This window comes from Chiloscyllium plagiosum, unplaced genomic scaffold, assembly GCF_037043375.1.
Source record: "Chiloscyllium plagiosum isolate Xiang-an unplaced genomic scaffold, Cpla_swu_hap1 HiC_scaffold_11, whole genome shotgun sequence".
NCBI classification, from domain to species: domain Eukaryota; kingdom Metazoa; phylum Chordata; class Chondrichthyes; order Orectolobiformes; family Hemiscylliidae; genus Chiloscyllium; species Chiloscyllium plagiosum.
Window position 1 is genome coordinate 89,081,013 of NW_028270149.1, and position 21,752 is coordinate 89,102,764.

The following is a 21,752-nucleotide window of genomic DNA, read 5'->3' on the forward strand; positions in this document are numbered from 1 at the left end:
CAGAGAATTTTTTCACTGAATATTGCAACTCTCCTGGACTCTCACATCTTGTGACTGGTACCGCTAAAAACAAACTAGAAAAAAACCTAAACTGGGAGAACTAGCCACAACTAGCCATGGTTAAACTAGACTCTTCAACACCTCTGCCTTTACAACTTCTCTTCAAAAAACCCAAGGACAAAATAACCTTTGTAATGTGACAGCATCATCACAGTTACACTGCAGCCATGATTCTGTAAAGGATATCCAATTAAAACCATTGATTTCTATTTCTGCTCTCACTTCATCCATCTTTGTATGATTTTTAAAAAAACATATATTTATTTATGGGACATTATATCACTGACCAGGTGAGCATTTATTGCCTGGTTGCCATTAAAAGAGATGTGGTGAGCTGCCTTTTTGAATTGCTGCAGTGGTATAGGAACATCCACCACAATACTGGACAGGGGGTTCCATGATTTTAACTCAGCTACAGTAAAGGAATGGCCAGCATGACTTTATATTACTTGCCATTTATCAACCAAACCTGGAAGTTTATTTTATGCATTCGTGGAGTGTGCGCATTTTTGCTAAGTTAACAATTATCACCCATCCCTTGTTGCCCTGAAGAATGTTGACCAGATCTGCTAATTTTGGTTATAGACTGCACCAGTATCTGAGAAGTCACAAATGGTGCTGAATATTTTGTAATCCCCACTGCTGCTCTCTAATTAGAGAGACATGATTGCTGGTGTTTTAACCCGAGGGTCACAAAGCCCTGAGGTTGATCCTCCCCTTGTCCCTCATCTTCTCCTGCTCCCTCATCCTCTCCTCCCTTTTGCTTTCCTATTCCTTCAACCCCTTTCCTCTGTCCTTGCTCCCTTCTCTCTCGATCCTTAAGCTGCAGATACAGCAACAGCCAGGACAGAGAGTTATAATCTGATTTGTTTTATTCCTGTAGGTTTGCAGTTTTTGGCCTGGGTTCACGAGTGTACCCACATTTCTGTGCTTTTGCCCGTGCCATCGACACCAAACTGGAGGAGCTGGGAGCCCAAAGAATCTTGACCATGGCGGAAGGAGATGAGCTGTGTGGACAGGACGATCTATTCCGGCTCTGGTCCAAGAATGCTTTTAAGGTTTTATGAAATGAACTGACAGCCTCTCTCATTCCCACTCCTCGGGCAAACTATCCTGTCTGTTGGTCACATTTCTTTTCTACCTGTCTTGAAACATGGTTCCCTGATATTTCACTATCCATTGGCTGAAATGTAGCAGACTGGCAAGTGCCATGGAGAGAGGAAACAACTTCCCACCATTGTCAGAATGGTTTGGGGAAGAACTAACACGGAATTCTTGGAAAAGTGGGAAGGTATTTTGACAATTACCATGTCTTCACATGTATTGGAGAGGACAGAGTGTTCGGAAATTGGTCAGTGGTTGTCAGAATGAAAAGGTGGACAGTTTGTTTGGGAGGAGGGAGGTGATAAAGATATGTCTAAAGGAGAGAGGGTCGACACCTAAAGGGAGACAGCTGTTTATTGTATGTACTTATCCTTGGGATTATCCACATCCTTAGAGTTACCATTGACCAGAAACTCAATTACATTCCCTAGATAAATACAAGAGCAGGTTAGAGTCTTGGAATACGGCTGTAAGAAACACATCACCTAATTCCCCAAAGCTTGTCCATTATCTACAAAGCACAAGTCAGTAATGTGATAGGGTATTCTCCAGTTGCCTGGATGAGCACAGCTTCAACAACACTCAAGAAGCTTGACATCATCCAGGACAAAGCAGCCTGCTTGATTGGCGCCATATCCACAATTATCTGCTCACTCCACCATTAACATTCAGTAACAGCAGTTTCTACTTCACCAAGTGCATGAAAGATCCTCAGATAACACCTTGCAAACCCATGACCATTTCCATCTAGAGGGGCAGCAGATACGTGGGAGAACCATGACCATCCTGACTTGGAAAGTTATCACCAATCTTCACTGTTACACGTACAAAATCCCAGAATTATCTTCCAAACAACATTGTGGGCCAACCCACAACAGATGGACTGCAGCAGTTCAAAAGGCAACTCACCACCACCCTCTCAAGGGAAACTAGGGATGGGCAATAAATGCTGCCTAGTCAGTAATGCCCACATCCCTCAAATGAATAAAAAAAAGTTAATACAGAGGTCACGAACAGAAATTGATGATCAGCAATTTGGTGGGATTAGGATCAGGGTGGGGAGTTGTGGGGAGGTTGAATCTCATTGACAAGTCTACCGGAAGGGAAGATCCTGGAAGATGAGATTGATTAGAACAAAGAACAAATAACAGGAACAGGCCCTTCGGCCCACCAAGCCTACACCAAACTAGATCCTCTGTCTAAACCTGTTGCTATTTTCTAACGATCTGTATCCCTCTGCTTCCTGCCTATTCATGTATCTGTCTAGATGCATCTTAAATGAGGCTATTGTGCCTGCCTCTACCACCTCCGCTGGCAACATGTTCCAGGCATCCACCACCCCCTACAAAAAGACCTTTCCATGCATATCTCCCTTAAACCTTTCCCCTCTCATCTTGAACTCCTAGTAATTGAGTCCCACACTCTGGGGAAAAAGATTCTTACTATCCACCCTGTCTATACCTTTCATGATTTTGTAGACCTCAATCAAGTCCCCCCTCAACCTCCATATTTCTAATGAAAATAATCCTAATCTACTCAACCTCTCTTCATAGCTAGTGCCCTCCATACAAGGCAACACCTGGTGAACCTCCTTTGTACCCTCTCCAAAGCATCAACATTCTTCTGGTAATGTGGCAACCTGAACTTTATGCAGTATTTCAAATGTGGCCAAACCACGTCCAATACAGCTGTAACATGACCTGCCAACTCTTGTACTCAATATCCCGTCTGATGAAGGAAAGCATGCTGTATGCTTTCTTGACCACTCTATTGACTTGCGTTGCCATCTTCAGGGGACAATGGACCTGAACACCCAGATCTCTCTGTATATCAATTTTCTCCAGGGCTTTTCCATTTACTACATAGTTCATTCTTGAATTGGATCTTCCAAATGACATCACCTCACATTTGCCTGGATTGAACTCCATCTGCCATTTCTCCACCCAACTTTCCGATCTATCTATATTCTGCTGCATTCTCTGACAGTGTCCTTCGCTATCTGATACTCCACCAATCTTAGTGTCATCTGCTAACTTGCTAATCAGACCACCTACATCTTCCTTCAGAATCACAAGCAACAATAGTCCCAGCACGGATCCCTTTGGAACACCAACGGTCACAGGTCTCCATTTTGAGAAACTCCCTTCCACTACTACTCCCTGTCTCATGTTGCTCAGCCAGATCTCTATCCATCTATCTAGTACACCCTGGACCCCATGCAACTTCACTTTCACCATCAGTCTATCATGGAGAACCTTATCAAATGCCTACTGAAGTCCATGTATATGCCATCTTCAGCCCTTCCCTCACCAATCAACTTTGTCACTTCCTCAAAGAATTCTATTAAGTTGGTAAGACATGACCTTCCCTGCTCAAAACCATGTTGCTTATCGCTGGTAGGCCTATTTCCTTCCAAATGGGAATAGTTCCTATCCCTCAGTATCTTCTCCAGCAACTTCTGTACCATTGACATTAGGCTCACCAGTCTATAAATACTTGGATTATCCTTGCTACCCTTCTTAAACAAGGGACAACATTAGCAATTCTCTAGTCCTCTGGGAACCTGACCTATGTTCAAAGATGTTGCAAAGATATCTCTCTCGCTTCCCTCAGTAACCTGGAATAGATCCTAACAGGACGAGGGATTTGTCCACCTTAATGTCCTTTAGAATACCCACCTTCTCCCCTTATGCCAACTTGACCGAGAGTAATCAAACATCTATCACTAATCTCAACATCTGTCATGTCCCTTTCCTCAGTGAATGCCGATGCAAAGTATTCATTAAGAATCTCACCCATTTTCTCTGACTCCACATATGACTTTCTGTCTTTGACCTTGAATGGGCCAACCCTTTCTCTCATTGCCCTCTTGCTCCTTATATACAAATAAAAGGCTTTGGGATTTTCCTTAACCCTGTTTGCTAAAAAATTTTTATGACCCCTTTTCATCCTTTTAATTCTTTTTAGATTGGTTCTACTTTCCTGATGTTCTTTCAAAGCTTTGACTGTTTTCCTTATGTATGCTTCCTTTTTCCTCTTAGCTAGTCTCACAATTTCACATGTCATCTATGATTCCCTTATCTTGCCATTTCTATCCCTCAAACAGCTGCTCCCAATCTACATTCCCCAGCTCCTGCCGAATTTTGCTATAGTTGGCCTTCCACCAATTTAGCACTCTTCCTTTAGGACTACTCTCATCTTTGCCCATGAGTATTCCAAAACTTACAAAATTGTTATCACTATTTCCAAAGTAATCCCCTACTGAAACTTCAACCACCTTGCTGGGCTCATTCCCCAACACCAGGTCCAGTATGGCCCCTTGCTGAGTTGGACTATTTACATACTGCTCTATAAAACTCTCCTGGATGCTCCTTACAAATTTTGCTCCATCTAAACCTCTAAGTGAATCCCAGTCACTGTTGGGAAAATCTAAACCTCCCATCACCATCACCTGGTTGCACCGACAATTTTCCATAATCTGCCCAACACCAATACTTAAAAGTCTTCTGAACGGGTACATGAATAGGAAGCGTTTAGAGGGATACAGGCTAAATGCTGGCAAATGGGACTAGATTAATTTAGGATATCTGTTCAGCATGGACCAAAGGGTCTGTTTCTGTGATGTACAATTCTAAGACTCAATGTTTAATTCTAGGGTTCACTGTCATGAACCTAAAATTGTCAATAATATTTGCTACATCAGGACCAAATAGTGAGTTTGCCAGGAGGCTACAAAGTTTTATAGACCTCTGTACACTTTCCTCTACCACTGGGCGGCACGGTGGCACAGTGGTTAGCACTGCTGCCTCACAGCGCCAGAGACCCGGGTTTAATTCCTGCCTCAGGTGACTGACTGTGTGGAGTTTGCACGTTCTCCCCGTGTCTGCGTGGGTTTCCTCCGGGTGCTCCGGTTTCCTCCCACAGTCCAAAGATGTGCAGGGTCAGGTGAATTGGCCATACTAAATTGCCCGTAATGTTAGGTAAGGGGTAAACGTAGGGGTATGGGTGGGTTTCGCTTCGGCAGGTCGGTGTGGACTTGTTGGGCTGAAGGGCCTGTTTCCACACTGTAATCTAATCTAAAAAAAATCTAATCAACTTAGTGTCATTTGCAAACCTTGACACACTACACATGGTCTCCAGCTCCAAATTGTGAATAATTATGGTCCTATTCATGTGCCCGTCCAGATGCCTTTTAAATATTGAAATTGTACCTTTTATATCAAAAGTGTACAGAGGGCAGTAAAACTTCGTAAAGGGACATAGTTTGAGTGAGTGTACAAGGGTCTGACAGATGGAGTACAATGTTAATAAATATGAAGTCATCCATTTTGGTAGGAATAACAGCAAAAAGGATTACTACTTGAATAGTAAGAAATTGCAGCATGCTGCTACGCAGAGGGACCTGGGAGTGTCCTTGTGCATGATTCACAAAAGGTTGGCCCTGCAAGTGTAATAGATAATTAAGAAGGCAAATAGAATTTTGTTCTTCATTACTAAAAGGATTGAGTTTAAAAGCAGAGAGGTTATGTTACAGCTTTATAGGGTCCTGCTTGCAGTTTTGGTCTTCTTACTTGGGAAAGGTTGTACTTGCACTAAGAGGGGTGCAGAGGAGGTTGACTAGTTTGATTCCCAAGTTGAGGGGGTTGGCTTATAAGGATTATATTCATTGTAATTTAGAAGATTGGGAGTGGAGGGTGGGGATCTTATAGAAACATATAAAATGATGAAGAGAATAGATAGGGAACAAAAGAAAGAAGTAGAGAAGATATTTGCACCAGCGGGTCAAACTAGGATAAGAGGGCATAGCCTCAAAATTGGGGGGACCAGATTTCGGACTGAATTAGAAGGAACTTCGTTACCCACAGGGTTGTGAATCTGTGGAATTCCCTGCCCAATGAAATGGTTGAGGCTTCCTCAGTAAATGTTTTTAAAGCTAAGCTGGATATTGTTTTGAACAGTAAAGGAATTAAGGGTTATGGAGAGAGGGCAGGTAAGTGGAGCAGAGTCGACATAAAGATCAGCTATGATTTTATTGAATGGCGGAGCAGGCTAGAAGGGCCAGATGGCCTATTCCTGCTCCTAGTTAATTGGTTCAGCCCCCATCACTTCCACCAGCAGCTCATGCCATCTATGTAGCAATTCTGTGTGAAAATGTTACCCCGAGGTCCCCTTAGAATCTTTCCCCTCTCATTGTAAACCTATGCCCTTTAGTTTTGGACTCCCTTACCCTGGGAAAAAGACCTGGGCTATTCACCCTAACGATGCCCATCATGGTTTTATAAGTCTCTATAAGGTCGCCCCTCAGACTGTGAATTGCATTGAATTGAATTGATTGTCACGTGTACCAAGGCACGTGTACCAAGGTATTGTCTTGCGAGCAATACAGGCAGATCACAGAGCTAAGTAGCACAGATAAGTAAATAAAAGGAAAGCAGCAGCAAAAACAAAAACACAGGTCCAAGCGAATGACAACCCAAGGAAAATAGCTCAAGCCTGTTCAGACTCTCCCTCCAACTCCAGCAACATCCTGGTAAATCTTTACTGCATCCTTTTAAGATTTACAACATCTTTCCTATCGCACAGTGACCAGAATTGAATGCAGTATTCCAGAAGTGTCTTGCTTCCTGTCTCCCTTGGCAACATCTGGGGGTGTGGAACAGTACAAATGCAACAAAGTCGTGCCGAAGCTGCTGTTAAAAAAAGACTTGTTTAGTATCAACTGGAGAATTGCGCCCCATTTTGGGATTTGAACTTAGGGAAGTGTTAAATCGGATTTTAATTAGCACATCTCTATGAGAGCTAAATGAACACATTAGACAAAGGTTCAGAAACACCCTTGAACTGAAAAATATTCAGCCTTTATTAAAAAAGAAACACTACATGCAGTTTTTTGGCTAAAAACATGAGAGAAGAGAGACAAGTTTCTCAAGCTCTCCGTGATTTTTCACACTTTACAAAGGAAAGGATAACATTTAAATACTTTAGAATATGCTGAGGAGTGACAGATTATCTTGGAATGTTTGTGATCCATAACACTGAACGTTTCCTTATTGGTTTTCCAAAGCATCAATCATTCATGTCATTCTATAACTTTGTTTCTGTGTCCGGACGTTTTGTTTAGGCTAAAATCTGCAGTTCGAAATATAAAAGGAGCCGTTACAAGGCTAGAGATTTTGTATGCTATCAGCCTGTGTCATGTTTACTGTCTCTAACCTTTTGCCATAGTCCTTTATAACTTAGTGATCTATAACTCAAGAGTTGGCCAATTTTTTCCCATCATGCAATGCTAAATGTTCCCTACAATACCACAGAAGGACACAAAGGCTTCAGAGAGGGTGCGAAAAAGATTCATGAAAACCATTCCCTTATGAAGAACTTCTGTTATGTCGATTGACTAAAAAAAGCTGGGACTGTTTTCAGTGGAGAAGCAAAGGTTGAGACAGATTTGACCTAGATATTGAAAATCATGCGGGGTCTGGATAGAGTAGATAGAGACAAACTGTTCCCATTAGAGGAAGGTTCAAGAACCTGAGGGCACAGATGTTCGGGAATTTCGGAAAGAATAAATGGAGGGACAAGGAGAAACACAAAGCAAATGTTTAGGGTCTGGAATAAACTATCTGTGAGTGTGGTGAAGGAATGTCCATTTGAGGTTTTCAAAAGAACCTGATGAGATAAAGGCTTTCATGCACATCCACCTATGTGATAGAGCTGGTTAACACTTGTGCATTTTCCACATTCTCTCCAGCTTTGTAGTTCTTGTTATTTAGTATTTTTATTAAGTTGTCTTCTAGTTTGTTTATGGCTACTAAAGCTTCTGATTTGTGCTTTTTTTTTGTCCTTGTTAATTCTCTATCTGGCCTTCTTTTTCTGTACTGCTTTTGTTTGACCTCCCTCGCTTATTAATAGGATTCTTTCCAATGATCTATGATTTAATCTTCATTATTTGGGCTTATACTACATTTTCCTCCCTTCCACCTCAGTAGTTCATGTTTGCAATCAATGGGCCTAATCTCCTGCTCGTCATCATGCACATTAATTCAGGTTTTATGTTTATTAGCGGCCTTCTCAGCTCCACTTATAAAAGTTGCACCTCTCCATTGACCAGCTCCTTTCTCATAAATATTTGACTTTGATGCCTCCTTTTAGTAGTTGTCCTTTGGAATCAATGGACTCATTTGAGCATCAGAATTAATCTGTCCATTACTAGATAAACTATCAATTGTGGTAGTTTGATCCTTCTAGCTGTGCAACATTTGCTTATGAGACGTACCTAGCTTCTCTATTATTTTGTAAAACTCCTTCAGAATCTAAATCTGGAAACAGTTTGCTTCCATGACGTAAAATTATTATTGTTTGATCTTTGCCAATAGCCCCCAGGTCTCTCTATTCTCTAAGGCCTATGTCTTACACTAAACAATATTTGCCAGATTAAAACTGGTGTCCACATGGCCTTACCTTATATTTAACAAATTCTTTCTGAGACTTTGGCTTTAATGATTTATTTTTCTATCTGCATGCTGTGTCCTCAAATGTTTCAACAAAGCAAAACTAGTTGCAACCCCTTTCCAAATTAGAGGCTGATCACTTCTTACTGATGGAACATTTAGATTCCTACCAAAAACTAACTGATATGGACTATATCCTCTAACCATCAGCAATGAATTCTTAACATCTACTGCCCAAACACCAACATAAATGATAATTGACAGTTTGGTTGTTCTCAAAGTTTTATGGACTGTGTGGTTCATTTCACATGCCCCATTGTTACAAGGGCTTTCTGTTGCTGTCTTCATAATTATTCTGTGCATATTCAATCCCATCCAGCACCATTAATTCAAAGTCATCTGTACAGCCCTAGTTATTCAGTTCACTAGGATACTGATCCCAGTGCAGTTCAAGTGAAGCCAATCCAATGAGATCAGCTATCTATAGTCCAGCATTAAAAATCACACAACACCAGGTTATAATCCAACAGGTTTAATTGGAAGCACTAGCTTTTGGTGCGCTGATGAAGGAGCAGTGCTCAGAAAGCTAGTGCTGCCAATTAAACCTGTTGGACTATAACCTGGTGTTGTGTGATTTTTAACTTTGTACACCCCAGTCTAACACCGGCATCTCCAAATACTCCAGGATGGCATCAATGGCCATTCCTCCCACACCAATCTTTAAGTCACACACTTATCTCCTTGACCTTATTTACTGATTCCAGTTTGCTTGTAGGTTATTACCTTGGAGATTCTTCTTTTCAATTTAGCTCCCAACTCTTCAAAATCTTTCAGCAGAACCTCCTTTCCAGTCCCATTAATATCATTAGTATCACCAAGTTCTTCTCCAGCACCGAGGAGATGTTCTTAACCCTGGAACCAGTCAGGCAACATAGCCTTCAGGTAAAAACAAGGACTGCAGATGCTGGAAACCAGATTCTAGATTAGAGTGGTGCTTTTCCAGCACCACTCTAATCTAGAACATAGCCTTCAGGACTTGTGACTGCAGAGTACAGTATCTTGCCCTTAAATTATACATAAATTCTTATTTCCTCCCTCCTTCTGAATGGGTTCTTCTGCCAAAATGTCATGGTCATTTTATTTCTCATCCCTTCCGTCTCCATTCTCATCTGTACAGTGTGTAAAAACTGTGTAATTCTTGGACAATTGCAAGGACAAAAGCTTCTTGAGAACTGCCCTTGTGTAACCATACCTGTTTCACCTTCCGTCACACCTTGCTGTCCGTTATCAGGGACCATATTTCAAATCCCCTCAAGTCAGATCCAAAGCTGCTCAAGCTGTAAATACTTGCTGCAGATATGTTCAATGTTGATTAACTTGGTGTACAACAGCTCCTACATAATGCTTTCAGTTCATGTAATCCCTACAGTGCAGAGGCCATTCAGCTCATCAAGTCTACAACAACCTTCTGAAGAGCTTCCCATGCAGACTCAGCCCCCATCCTAATTCTGTAACCCCACAAATTACCATAGCAAATCAACCTAGCCTGCATATCCTGAGACACTATGGATAATTTAGCATGGCCAATCCACATAACCTGCACATTTTGGAACTGTAGGAGGAGATCAGAATGGAAACCCATTCGACTACACAGTACAAACTCTATACAGTCACCCAAGGCTGGAATCAAATCTCAGTCTCTGGCGCTGTGAGCAGTGCTCACCATTGTGCTACCATGTCCCCTGTAGTTGTCCAAACCTGGTCCTTTTCTGTGACCTTCTCCACAATTTTTCTCTTACCTTAACTACATTTTATTGTTGGCAGATAGAATCATGTTATCACATCTACAAAATTTAAAATCAAGGTATTTGTCTTCTATATTCCATACCTTTAAATATATATATGTTGAGACCTCTTGCTAAGGACAGATGTACAATAGATTGTGACAGTGTCCTTTGATGTATCACACTCATTGTCATTTATTCTGTATGCCTTACTAATTTTTTAAACCGTTTTGAGTATGGATGGGCACAATACAATGCAATTTTATTACCATTGTTTCTTCATCTCTGATTTTCTTTTCTCTGATGTCAGTGACACTTCTAAAATTTATTTAGTGGTGAAATTATCCTAAATCTGAAAGTTGTTAAACTCTTAAATGCCTAACTTTGTCCCAATCCTTATTCCTGAGATTCAGCAATATTTTGGAAAGTCTATTCCATACCCTGTAGACGTACATCCACATTACTGTACAATTTAAAAAACTCTATCACCAGCATATTCATTAATCAGCTGAAAGTTCTTGTGACCAATACATTGCCCTCCCCTTAATCTATTTCGGCCATTTTTCTGCCTCTGAATGTTTGTTTCATATTTAGTTTCAAATCACTTTGTAATATTGTTTGAGACAGTTCATGGTTAATGGTACTTTGAATGACACCTGAAACATCAATTGGTCACGACTGAGGTGTGGGGCTCATTTTCTTATTATAAATCCCAAATTCTCTTTGCTTCTCAAAATTATAAATAACATTTCTGTCCTTATTTCTATTAGTTTCAATTCTTCTTTCATATTGCCACCTGAGACCTGTATCTAGACAACTCTCCAACAATATTGTATCCTCCATTCTCTGTCATATTGACACTTGCTCCTGTGTGCCTTTGGAATGGACTGCTTCCTAGGAACTTTTTTTTGTGCTCCCAACATTTATTTTAACAGTGTATGTGTATCTATAAATCTAACTCCCATCAAAGCTAAAGGTCTGTCCATACTTTATACTTTGGTACAGTTCATTAACTTATAAACCAGTGCAGAATTCTGAATTTCTAGATGAAATTTCTGCAGCATTGTAGACTATTGAATTCCATTGTGTTACTATCTTCAGTGTTTCTACACTTGCCAAAATTTGACCATGTCTTAAGTGTTCTATAAAACATCTTTTTGACAAATTTAATCCATGGAATTTAACAATCAGTTCAAACCTTGAATTCCAAAAAAAAACTTTGCTTCTTATTCTGTCTCCTATGTTTATGACAGTAGTAAGGCCACACCTTGCTTCCTCTTTGGTGAAGAAGTAACACAGTCCACATTGTATACTCATTCTTCCCTGAGTCATGAGGCTCTGTTTCAGGAAACAGAAGTGGATAGACACACCCTGAATCTTCATATTTAGATTCAATCATCCTAATTTACAAATGTTATACAGGATTTCTTCTAAACGGCCATAGTTGCATTCTGATGAAACTTCGTTTAATAGAAAATCACTTAATAGAAATAATTGGACCTATGGGAAAAGTTGGGCAGACTCGCAAAAAATATCACTCACAATCACCCAAAAGTCACCCAAACATCTAATGCAAAGTATAGTACAGCCTGAATGAAGGTTGAAATCATATTTATTAACAAAAGTAAATTTAACTCGGCACATTTTAAAAATGATAGAAAGCTGCTCTCTTTACCTGTGCAGAATGAAAAGTGGGAACTGATCCCTGCTGGAATTGCGCTATTGCCAACAGAGGAATGGATTCTCCAAAATACAGTGCCCTAATTCTTCAGTGACATTATAGCCAAATTGTACTGCTGAAACAAGCATTATTCCAGAACTTTCTGTACTCTGAAAAGTAACTGTATTTAAACAGAGTCCAAGTCAACACTTTTATTATGAGTTTTATTTTGATTAGCCACACTCCACAAAGTTCCCCAACCCATTTATTAAAGTCCTCATAGTTGCACAACCAATTCTTTCCCAATCAACATTTAACTAATACATCCATCCAATCTTCCACCAGTCCATGAGATCTCGGGCGTTCTTTCAGGCCATATTAGGGTGATAAGATTGTGCTGTCTTCACAACTTATTCTCCTAGCTTCGTGTCATCAACAAACTTAGCAATCGCAACTTCAGTCAAAAATGCAAGCATTTCAACAAGGAGCGGAAGCAGGCCACTCAGCTCCTTCAGTTTCCAGTGCCAATCAATGAGATCCTGGCTGCTCTGACTGTAACTGCAAAATCACATTGCCACCTATCCCTGATAACCTTTCACTCCAAGAAACTACTCACTCCAGTATTAAGGTATGCAAAAATGATGTTTCCATTTATTTTTTAGTTACACCATTCTGAACATTCAGTACTTTGAGAGAACAAAGTTCACCTCATCCCTATTTTAAGTGGTGTCCCATTTTTAAACAGTGAACCCAAGTTCTGGATTGTTCCATTAGAGGACTATCTTCTCCACATCTACCCTGTTTCAATCAAGTCACCTCTTATTCTTCTAAACTCCAGTGGAACCCCTTCTTCCAAGTTATTTATATATATTAGAACTATTAGAGAGCTCAGCACTAATCCCACGTGGACTACCACTCATACATCTTTGCTAACCTGAAAGAAGACTCATTTATATCTACACTCTTCTTCCTGTTAGCCAGCCAATCTTCTATTCAGCATTTTATCTATACAATGAATCTTTTTCAGCACTTAGCTTTCGTGTAGCATCTTAACAAATGCCTTCTGAAAATCTATTTACAGGACATCCACTAGTTCCCCTTTATCCTCAAAGAACGTAATTCAACATGATTTTTATTTCACAAAATATATTGACTGTGCCTAACTGCTTTGAACCCTGTTATAACTTTGTTAATAATAACTTCTAACATTATCATGTCACATACTCAGTTAACTGGCCTGTGGTTTGTTCCTTTCCATCTCCCTCCCTTTTTGATTAAAGGATTTACTTTTGTTATTTTCCAATCTAATGGGACCATACCCAACACCAGGTAGTTTTGGAAAAACAAAATCAAATCCAGTGCATCAATTACCTCATGAGCACTTCATTTAAGACCTTAGTTTTCAGTTTTTGTCTCTCTCTCTCTCTCTCTCTCCACCTTGGTTTCTGCCTTGTTCCTTCTCTCTGCACAGTTTTTGCCTCTCGTCTTCAATCACGGAACCCTAATTCTAGCAATCTTCAAATTTCTTTGAAACATTGAAATTCAGCTGATCCTTGCCTCCCTCCTACTCACAGTAAGATGCCGAATCAATACAATTTCTTCAAGAACATTGGTCTTCCTCAAAGTTTCTATGTTTGTCTCCCTGTAACCTTTCACCCTTGTCTCTAATTACACCTCATTATAGAGTCATTGTGTCTTATTGTATAGAGACAGCCCTTCGGTCCAAACTGGTCCATGTCAACCAAATTGTCCATCCACGCTAATCCCATTTCCCTGCACTTGACCCATATTCTTTAATCCTTTCCTATCCATGTACTTGTACAAATGCCTTTTAAATATTTTTAATGTACCTGCCTCAACCTCTTCCACTAGCAGCTCATTCCATATGCGTGCCACCTTCTGTGTAAAATAAGTTGCCCGTTGGGTTCCCTTTTAATCTTTCCCTGATGCACACTAGTCTTCAATTAGATTAGATTAGATTGATTAGATTAGATTAGATTGCTTACAGTGTGGAAAGAGGCCCTTCGGCCCAACAAGTCCACACTGCCCCGCCGAAGCGCAACCCACCCATACCCCTACATTTACCCCTTACCTAACACTACGGGCAATTTAGCATGGACAATTCACCTGACCTGCATATCTTTGGACTGTGGGAGGAAACCGGAGCACCCGGAGGAAACCCACACAGACACGGGGAGAACGTGCAAGCTCCACACAGTCAGTCGCCTGAGTCGGGAATTGAACCCGGGTCTCTGGCGCTGTGAGGCAGCAGTGCTAACCACTGTGCCACCATGCCGCCCACCATCCCTGGAAAAAAGACGATGTGCATTCACCCTATCTATGCCTCTCAAGACCTTATATACTTCAATAAGACCCCCTGGTCAGTTTCCTATGGTCCACAGAAAGAAGTCATGGCTTATCCAACCTCTCCCTATAACTTAGACCCTTGAGCCCTGGCAACATTCTTGTAGATTTCTTCTGCACTTTTCCAGTTTAATAGCATCCTTTCTATAGCAAGGAGACCAAAACTGAAAACAATACTCCACGTGCAGCCTCACCAACATCCTGTACAACTGCAACATAATTTCCCAACGTCTATACTCAATGCCCTAACTGATAAAGGCCAATGTGCCAAAAGCCTTCTTCACTGCCCTGTCTACTTGTCACTTAATTTTCAGGGAACCGTGCACCTGAACTCCAAGGTCCCTCTGTTCCACTGCACTCCTTAAGGCCCTACCCCTAACCACAAAACTTCTACCTTGATTTGACTTCCCAAAATGCAAGACCATACACTTACCTATATTCAACTCCATTTGCCATTTCTTGCCTCACTACCCCAGCTGATTAAGGTCTTGCTGCCATTTCTGATAATCTTCCTCATGCTCCATGAAACCGCCTATTTTAGTGTTCCCTTTGCCACCAGTCTCACAGTCTCTATCTCTCTATCTCCCAGTTTCTATATCAGTACTGAAGAAGGGTCACTGGATCTGAAATGTTAACTCTGATTTCTCTCCATGGATCTGAGTTTTCCCAGCAATTTCTGTTCTTGTTTCTATATCTCCCTATCTTCCAGTCTACCTATCCCTCTGTCTCCCAGTCTCTCTATCTTCCTGTTTTTCCATATCTCTCCCCTGTTTCAATATCCCTCTGTGTCTCTATCATTCTGTACCAGTCTCTCTAACCCATTGTCTCCCATTTTCTCCACTTCCCTGTCTCCCATTCTCTCTACCATACTGTTTCCAAGAGTCTCTATCTCTCACTTTCAATTACTCACTGTGTCCCGGTTTTTATATCTCAATGTCTTCTTCCACTCTCTCTTTATCTCTCAACCTATCTTGCTGTTTCTACCTCCCTTCTCTTCACCAGTTAATCTCCTATTGCTCACTGGTTTAAATCAGTTTCATGATTTAACTCTCACCACATGTTCCTCACATTGTGTTGCTATTTTCACAGGCTGCTTGTGAGGTTTTCTGTATCGATGATGAAACTGGCAATGATCATGATGATTTCCACAATGACACCACCTGGAAACCAAACAATTATAGACTGTCCGTTGTGGCTGAGATGTTAGAGTTGGAACCAGGTAAAACTGAAAATGAGCTGAAAATGGAGAACTGACTGTCACTGTGAGTGTGCATGTGTGTACATGTATGATATATACAAAACCCAGCACTGGCTGTGTGTCTAACAGGGGACTGTGTATTCCAGCATCAAGTGCACAAAGTTAAAAATCATACAACACCGGGTTATAGTCCAACAGGTTTATTTGGAAGCACTAGCTTTCAAGGCGCTGCTCCTTCATCAGTTAGGTTTGACAAAGCCATGCTGACTATTCCTAATTAATCCGAACCTATCCAAATGGATGTTAATTCTGTCCTACAGAATTTTCTTCAATAATTTCCTTACATTGACATGAGATTCAGTCGTCTGTAAATTCCTGCTTCTTTTCTACCACCCTTCTTGAAAAGTGGAACCACATTAGTCATCCTTCAGTCCTCTGACAGCTCCCCTGTGGACAGAGAGGAATTTAAAATTTGTATCAGAGTTCCTGCAATTTCCTGAGTCACCTTGCACTGCAGCCTGGGCTGTATTTTCATCTGGGCCTGGGAATTTGTCCATTTTTAAGTCCGACAGAGCCTCCACTATTTCTCCATTTCCTTTATTTCTCCATTTCCTATGTCAAACTGTACATGTCCCTCACAATCCCTGTTCCAAAATTCCGTATCTATGTTCCCCATTTCCAGAATGAAGATGCAAGAGAGGTATTTATTTAATACTCTTCCAATGTCCTGCAACCTCACACACAGCTTGGACCCCTTGGTCCCTACTCTTTCCCTGGTTAACCTTTTCCCTGAAATGTTTTTCTAAAATATCTTGAAATTTCCCCTAATCCTGTTTACAGGTCCTTTCTCATGCCCGTTTTTTTCTTAATTATTCATTTTGTGGGATGTGGGGATTGCTGGCTGGCCAGTATTTGTTGCCCATTCATAATTGCCTGTGAGAAGATGGTGGTGACATTCCTTCTTGAACTGCTGCAGTTCATTTGCTGTGGGTTGACCCACAATGCCTTTAAGGAGTGAATGCTAGGATTTTGACCGAGTGACAGTGAAAAAACGGTTATATATTTTCAAGTCTGGATGCTGAGTGGCTTGGAGGTGAACTTGGCAGTGGTGGTATTCTCATATATCTGTTGCCTTTGTCCTTCGAGATGGAAGTGGTCGTGGGTTTGGAAGTTTTTCTTCAAATTGCTTTCTTAAATTCCTTCTTGCATTAGAGGCATGTCTAGAGGAGGGACAGGAATGGTTATTGCAGATTCTGGGATTTAGATATTTCAGTAAGAACAGAGAAGATGGTGAAGGGGTGGGGAGGGTGGCATTGTTAATTAAGGGTTTTATTACAACAGCTGAGATAATATGTGATGACTCATCCACTGAGATAGTTCAGGCTGAGATTAGAAACAGGAAAGAAGAGATCACCCTGTTGGGAGTTTTCTATAGGACTCCGAATTGTTCCAGGGATGTAGGGGAAAGGATAGCAAAGATGAATCTCAATAGGGTAGAGATGACAGGGTAGTTGTTATGGGAGACTTTAGCTTCCCCAATATTGACAGTTCAAGCAGTTGAGATGGGTCAGTTTTTGTTCAATGTGTGCAGGAGGGTTTTCTGACACAGTATGTAGACAGACCACAGTATGTAGAGATGCCATATTGGATTTGGTACTGGGGAATGAACCTGGCCAGGTGTTAGATTTGGTGGTAGGTGAGCACTTTGGTGATAGTGACCATAATTCGGTTATGCTTACAATAGCAATGGGCACGGAAAGACGTATAACTGGGGGAAAGGTATGTACCACAGGGAAAGAGGTATAACTGGGGGAAATGCAATTATGATGTGATTAGGCAAGATTTAGGATGCAGAGGATGGCATAGGAAACTGCAGAGGATGGACACACTTGAAATGTGGAGCTTATTCAAGGAACAGCTACTGCGGATTCTTGATAACTATGTACCTATCAGGCAAGGAGGTAGTTCTTGAAAGAGGGAACCATGGTTTACTAAAGAAATTGAAGCTTTTGTCAAGAGAAAGAAGACTTCTATGAGGATGAGGCGTGAAGGCTCAGTTGGGGGCCTGAGAGTTATAAGTTAGCCAGAAAAGATCTAAAGAGAGGGTTAAGAAGAGCCAAGAGGGGCATGAGAAATTGTTAGTGGATAGGATCAAGGAAAACCCTAAGGCCTTCTGTAGGTATTTCAGGAATAAAAGAATGATGAGAGTGAGATTAGGGCCTATCAAAGACATTTGTGGGAAGTTGTGCGTGGAATCTGAGGACATAAGGGAATCACTTAATGAATACTTAACGTCAGTATTCACATTAGAAAAAGGGAATGTTAGCGGGAATACTGAGATCAAGCTACTAGATGAGATGAGATTGCAGTTGACAAAGAGGAGGTTTTAGCAATTTTGGAAGATCTGAAAATAGATAAGACCCCAGGGGCAGATGGGATTTATCCTCAGATTCTCTGGGAAGCCAAGGAGGAGCTTTTATCTTTATGTCGTCATTGTCAACAGGAATAGAGTCAAAAGACTGGAGGATAGCAACTGTTGTTCCCTTGTTTAAGGAGGGGAGACGGGGCAACCCTGGTAATTATAGACAAGTGAGCCTTATTTCAGTTCTGGGTAAAGTGTTGGAAAAGGTAAGAAGAGATGAGATTTACAATCATCCGGAAAGGAATAATTTGATTAGGGATAGTCAACAAGGTTTTGTGAAAGGTTTCTCGAGAAGGTGACAAAACAGGTGGATGAAGATAGAACATAGAACATAGAAGAATACAGTGCAGTACAGGCCCTTTGGCCCTCGATGTTGCGCCGATCCAAGCCCACCTAACCTATACTAACCCACTATCCTCCATATACCTATCCAATGCCCGCTTAAATGCCCATAAAGAGGGAGAGTCCACCACTGCTGCTGGCAGGGCATTCCATGAACTTACGACTCGCTGAGTGAAGAACCTACCCCTAACTTCAGTCCTATATCTACCCCCCCTTAATTTAAAGCTATGCCCCCTTGTAATACCCGACTCCATACGCGGGAAAAGGTTCACACTGTCAACCCTATCTAACCCCCTAATCATCTTGTACACCTCAATCAAGTCACCCCAAACCTTCTTTTCTCTAATGAAAATAGCCCCAAGTGTCTCAGTCTATCCTCATACGATCTTCCTTCCATACCAGGCAACATCCTGGTAAACCTCCTCTGCACCCGTTCCAGTGCCTCCACATCCTTCCTATAGTATGGCGACCAAAACTGCACACAATATTCCAGATGCGGCCGCACCAGAGTTTTATACAACTGCATCATGACCTCAGGACTCCGGAACTCAATTCCTCTACCAATAAAAGCCAGTACGCCATATGCCTTCCTCACCGCACTATTTACCTGGGTGGCAACTTTCAGAGATCTGTGTACATGGACACCAAGATCCCTCTGCTCATCCACACTACCAAGTATCCGACCATTAGCCCAGTACCCCATCTTTTTGTTATTCTTCCCAAAGTGAATCACCTCACATTTAGCTACATTGAATTCCATTTGCCACCTTTCTGCCCAGCTCTGCAGCTTCTCTATATCCTGCTGTAACCTGCCACATCCTTCCTCACTGTCAACAACTCCTCCGACTTTCGTATCATCCGCAAACTTGCTCACCCAACCTTCTAACCCCTCTTCCAGGTCATTTATAAAAATGACAAACAGCAATGACCCAAAACAGATCCTTGCGGAACACCGCTAGTGACGGCACTCCATGAAGAAACTTTGCCATCAACTACTACCCTCTGTCTTCTTCCATCCAGCCAATTCCTAATCCAAGCCTCCAACTCACCCTCAATGCCATATCTCCGTATTTTCTGCAGTAGCCTACCATGGGGAACCTTATCAAACGCCTTACTAAAATCCATATATACCACATCTACTGCTTTCCCCTCATCAACCTCCTTCGTCACCTTTTCAAAGAATTCAATAAGGTTTGTGAGGCACGACCTGCCCTTCACAAAACCATGCTGACTATCCTTGATCACATTATTCCTATCCAGATGTGCATAAATCCTATCCCTTACAATTCTCTCTAAGACTTTGCCCACAACAGAAGTGAGACTCACCGGCCTATAGTTACTAGGGTTATCCCTACTCCCCTTTTTGAACAAGGGAACCACATTTGCTATCCTCCAGTCTTCTGGCACTACTCCTGTAGACAAAGAGGACATAAAAATCAAGGCCAATGGCTCTGCAATCTCCTCCCTTGCTTCCCAGAGAATCCTAGGATAAATGCCATCAGGCCCAGGGGACTTATCTATTTTCACCTTTTCCAGGATTTCCAACACCTCTTCTCTACATACCTCAAAGCCATCCATTCTACTTATTTGTGACTCAGTATTCACATCGACGACAATGCCCTGTTCCTGAGTAAATACTGAAGAAAAGTATTCATTCAGTGTCTCCCCAATCTCTTCCGCCTCCACACGCAACTTCCCACTACTATCCTTGACTGGACCTATTCCTACCCTAGTCATTCTTTTATTCCTAACATACCTATAGAAAGCCTTAGGGTTTTCCCTCATCCTACCGACTAAGGACCTTTCATGTCCCCTCCTTGCTGCTCTTAGCTCTCTCTTCAGGTCCTTCCTGGCTACCCTATAACTCTCAATCGCCCCAATTGAACCTTCACGTCTCATCCTGAGATAGGCCGCCCTCTTCCATTTAACAAGGGATTCCAATTCCTTATTAAACCACGGCTCCCTCGCACGACCCTTTCCTCCCTGCCTGACAGGTACATAATTATCAAGGACACTCAATAGTTGCTCCTTGAACAAGCTCCACATATCATTTACACTCTTGCCTTGGAGTCTACTTTTCCAAGCCACACATCCTAAGTCATGCCTCACCGCATCATAATTTCCCTGACCCCAGCTATAACTCTTGCCCTGTAGTACATACTTATCCCTCTCCATCACGAGAGTAAAAATCACCGAATTATGGTCACTATCCCCAAAGTGCTCACCTACCTCTAATTCTAACACCTGGCCTGGTTCGTTACCCAGAACCAAATCCAGTATGGCCTCACCTCTTGTTGGCCTATCTACATATTGTGTCAGGAAACTCTCCTGCACACATTGAACAAACACTGACCCATCTAACGAACTTGAGCTATAGCTTTCCCAATCAATATCAGGAAAGTTAAAGTCCCCCATAACCACCACCCTATTACTGTCACTCATCTCCTGAATCACCTTCCCTATCCTTTCTTCTACGTTTCTAGGACTATTGGGAGGCCTGTAAAAGACTCCTAACAGGATGACCTCACCTTTCCTATTCCGAACCTCAGCCCAAACTACCTCAGATGGCAAGTCCTCATCCATCGTCCTTTCCACCACTGTAATACTATCTTTGACAAGCAATGCCACACCTCCCCCTCTTTTACCCCCACCTCTGACCCTACTAAAACATTTAAATCCTGGAACCTGCAACAGCCAATCCTGTCCCTGTTCTAGCCATGTCTCCGTAATAGCCACAACATCGAAGTCCCAGGTACCAACCCACGCTGCAAGTTCACCTACCTTATTTCGTATACTTCTTGCATTGAAGTATACACACTTCAAGCCACTTTCCTGTTTACAGACACCCTCCTTGGAAATTGATGCCATGTTCCTAACCTCCCTACACTCCAGGCCCTGCACCCTGAAGCTACAATCTGGGTTCCCATGCCCCTGCAGAGTTAGTTTAAACCCCCCCCAAGAGCACTAGCAAACCTCCCCCCAAGGATACTGGTGCCCCTCAGGTTCAGGTGTAGACCATCCTGTTTATAGAGGTCCCACCGTCCCCAGAAAGAACCCCAGTTATCCAAAAACCGGAATCCCTCCCTCCTGCACCATCCCTGTAGCCACGCATTTAAGTGTTCTCTTTCCCTATTCCTCGAATCTCTATCACGTGGCACGGGTAACAAACCAGAGACAACAACTCTGTTTGTTCTAACTCTGAGCTTCCAACCTAGCTCCCTGAAAGTCTGTCTAACATCCTCGGCACTCCTCCTACCTATGTCGTTGGTGCCAATATGGACCACGACTTCGGGCTGCTCCCCCTCCCCCTCCAGGACCCGGAAAACACGATCAGAGACATCACGTACCCTTGCACCTGGGAGGCAACATA

The 21,752-nt window shown here is 42.0% G+C and overlaps 1 protein-coding gene across 2 annotated transcripts in view; it reads left to right on the plus strand.

The window, feature by feature from the left end:
• Positions 1-21,752, plus strand: part of LOC122557039 (nitric oxide synthase 1-like) — a 125,811-nt gene that overhangs the window by 69,977 nt on the left and 34,082 nt on the right. For both annotated transcript variants that reach the window (XM_043704266.2, XM_043704267.2), the window contains exons 16-17: positions 944-1,118; positions 15,510-15,639. In XM_043704266.2, coding sequence (XP_043560201.1) covers positions 944-1,118; positions 15,510-15,639 — 305 coding nt within the window. The remainder of the gene's footprint in view (positions 1-943; positions 1,119-15,509; positions 15,640-21,752) is intronic.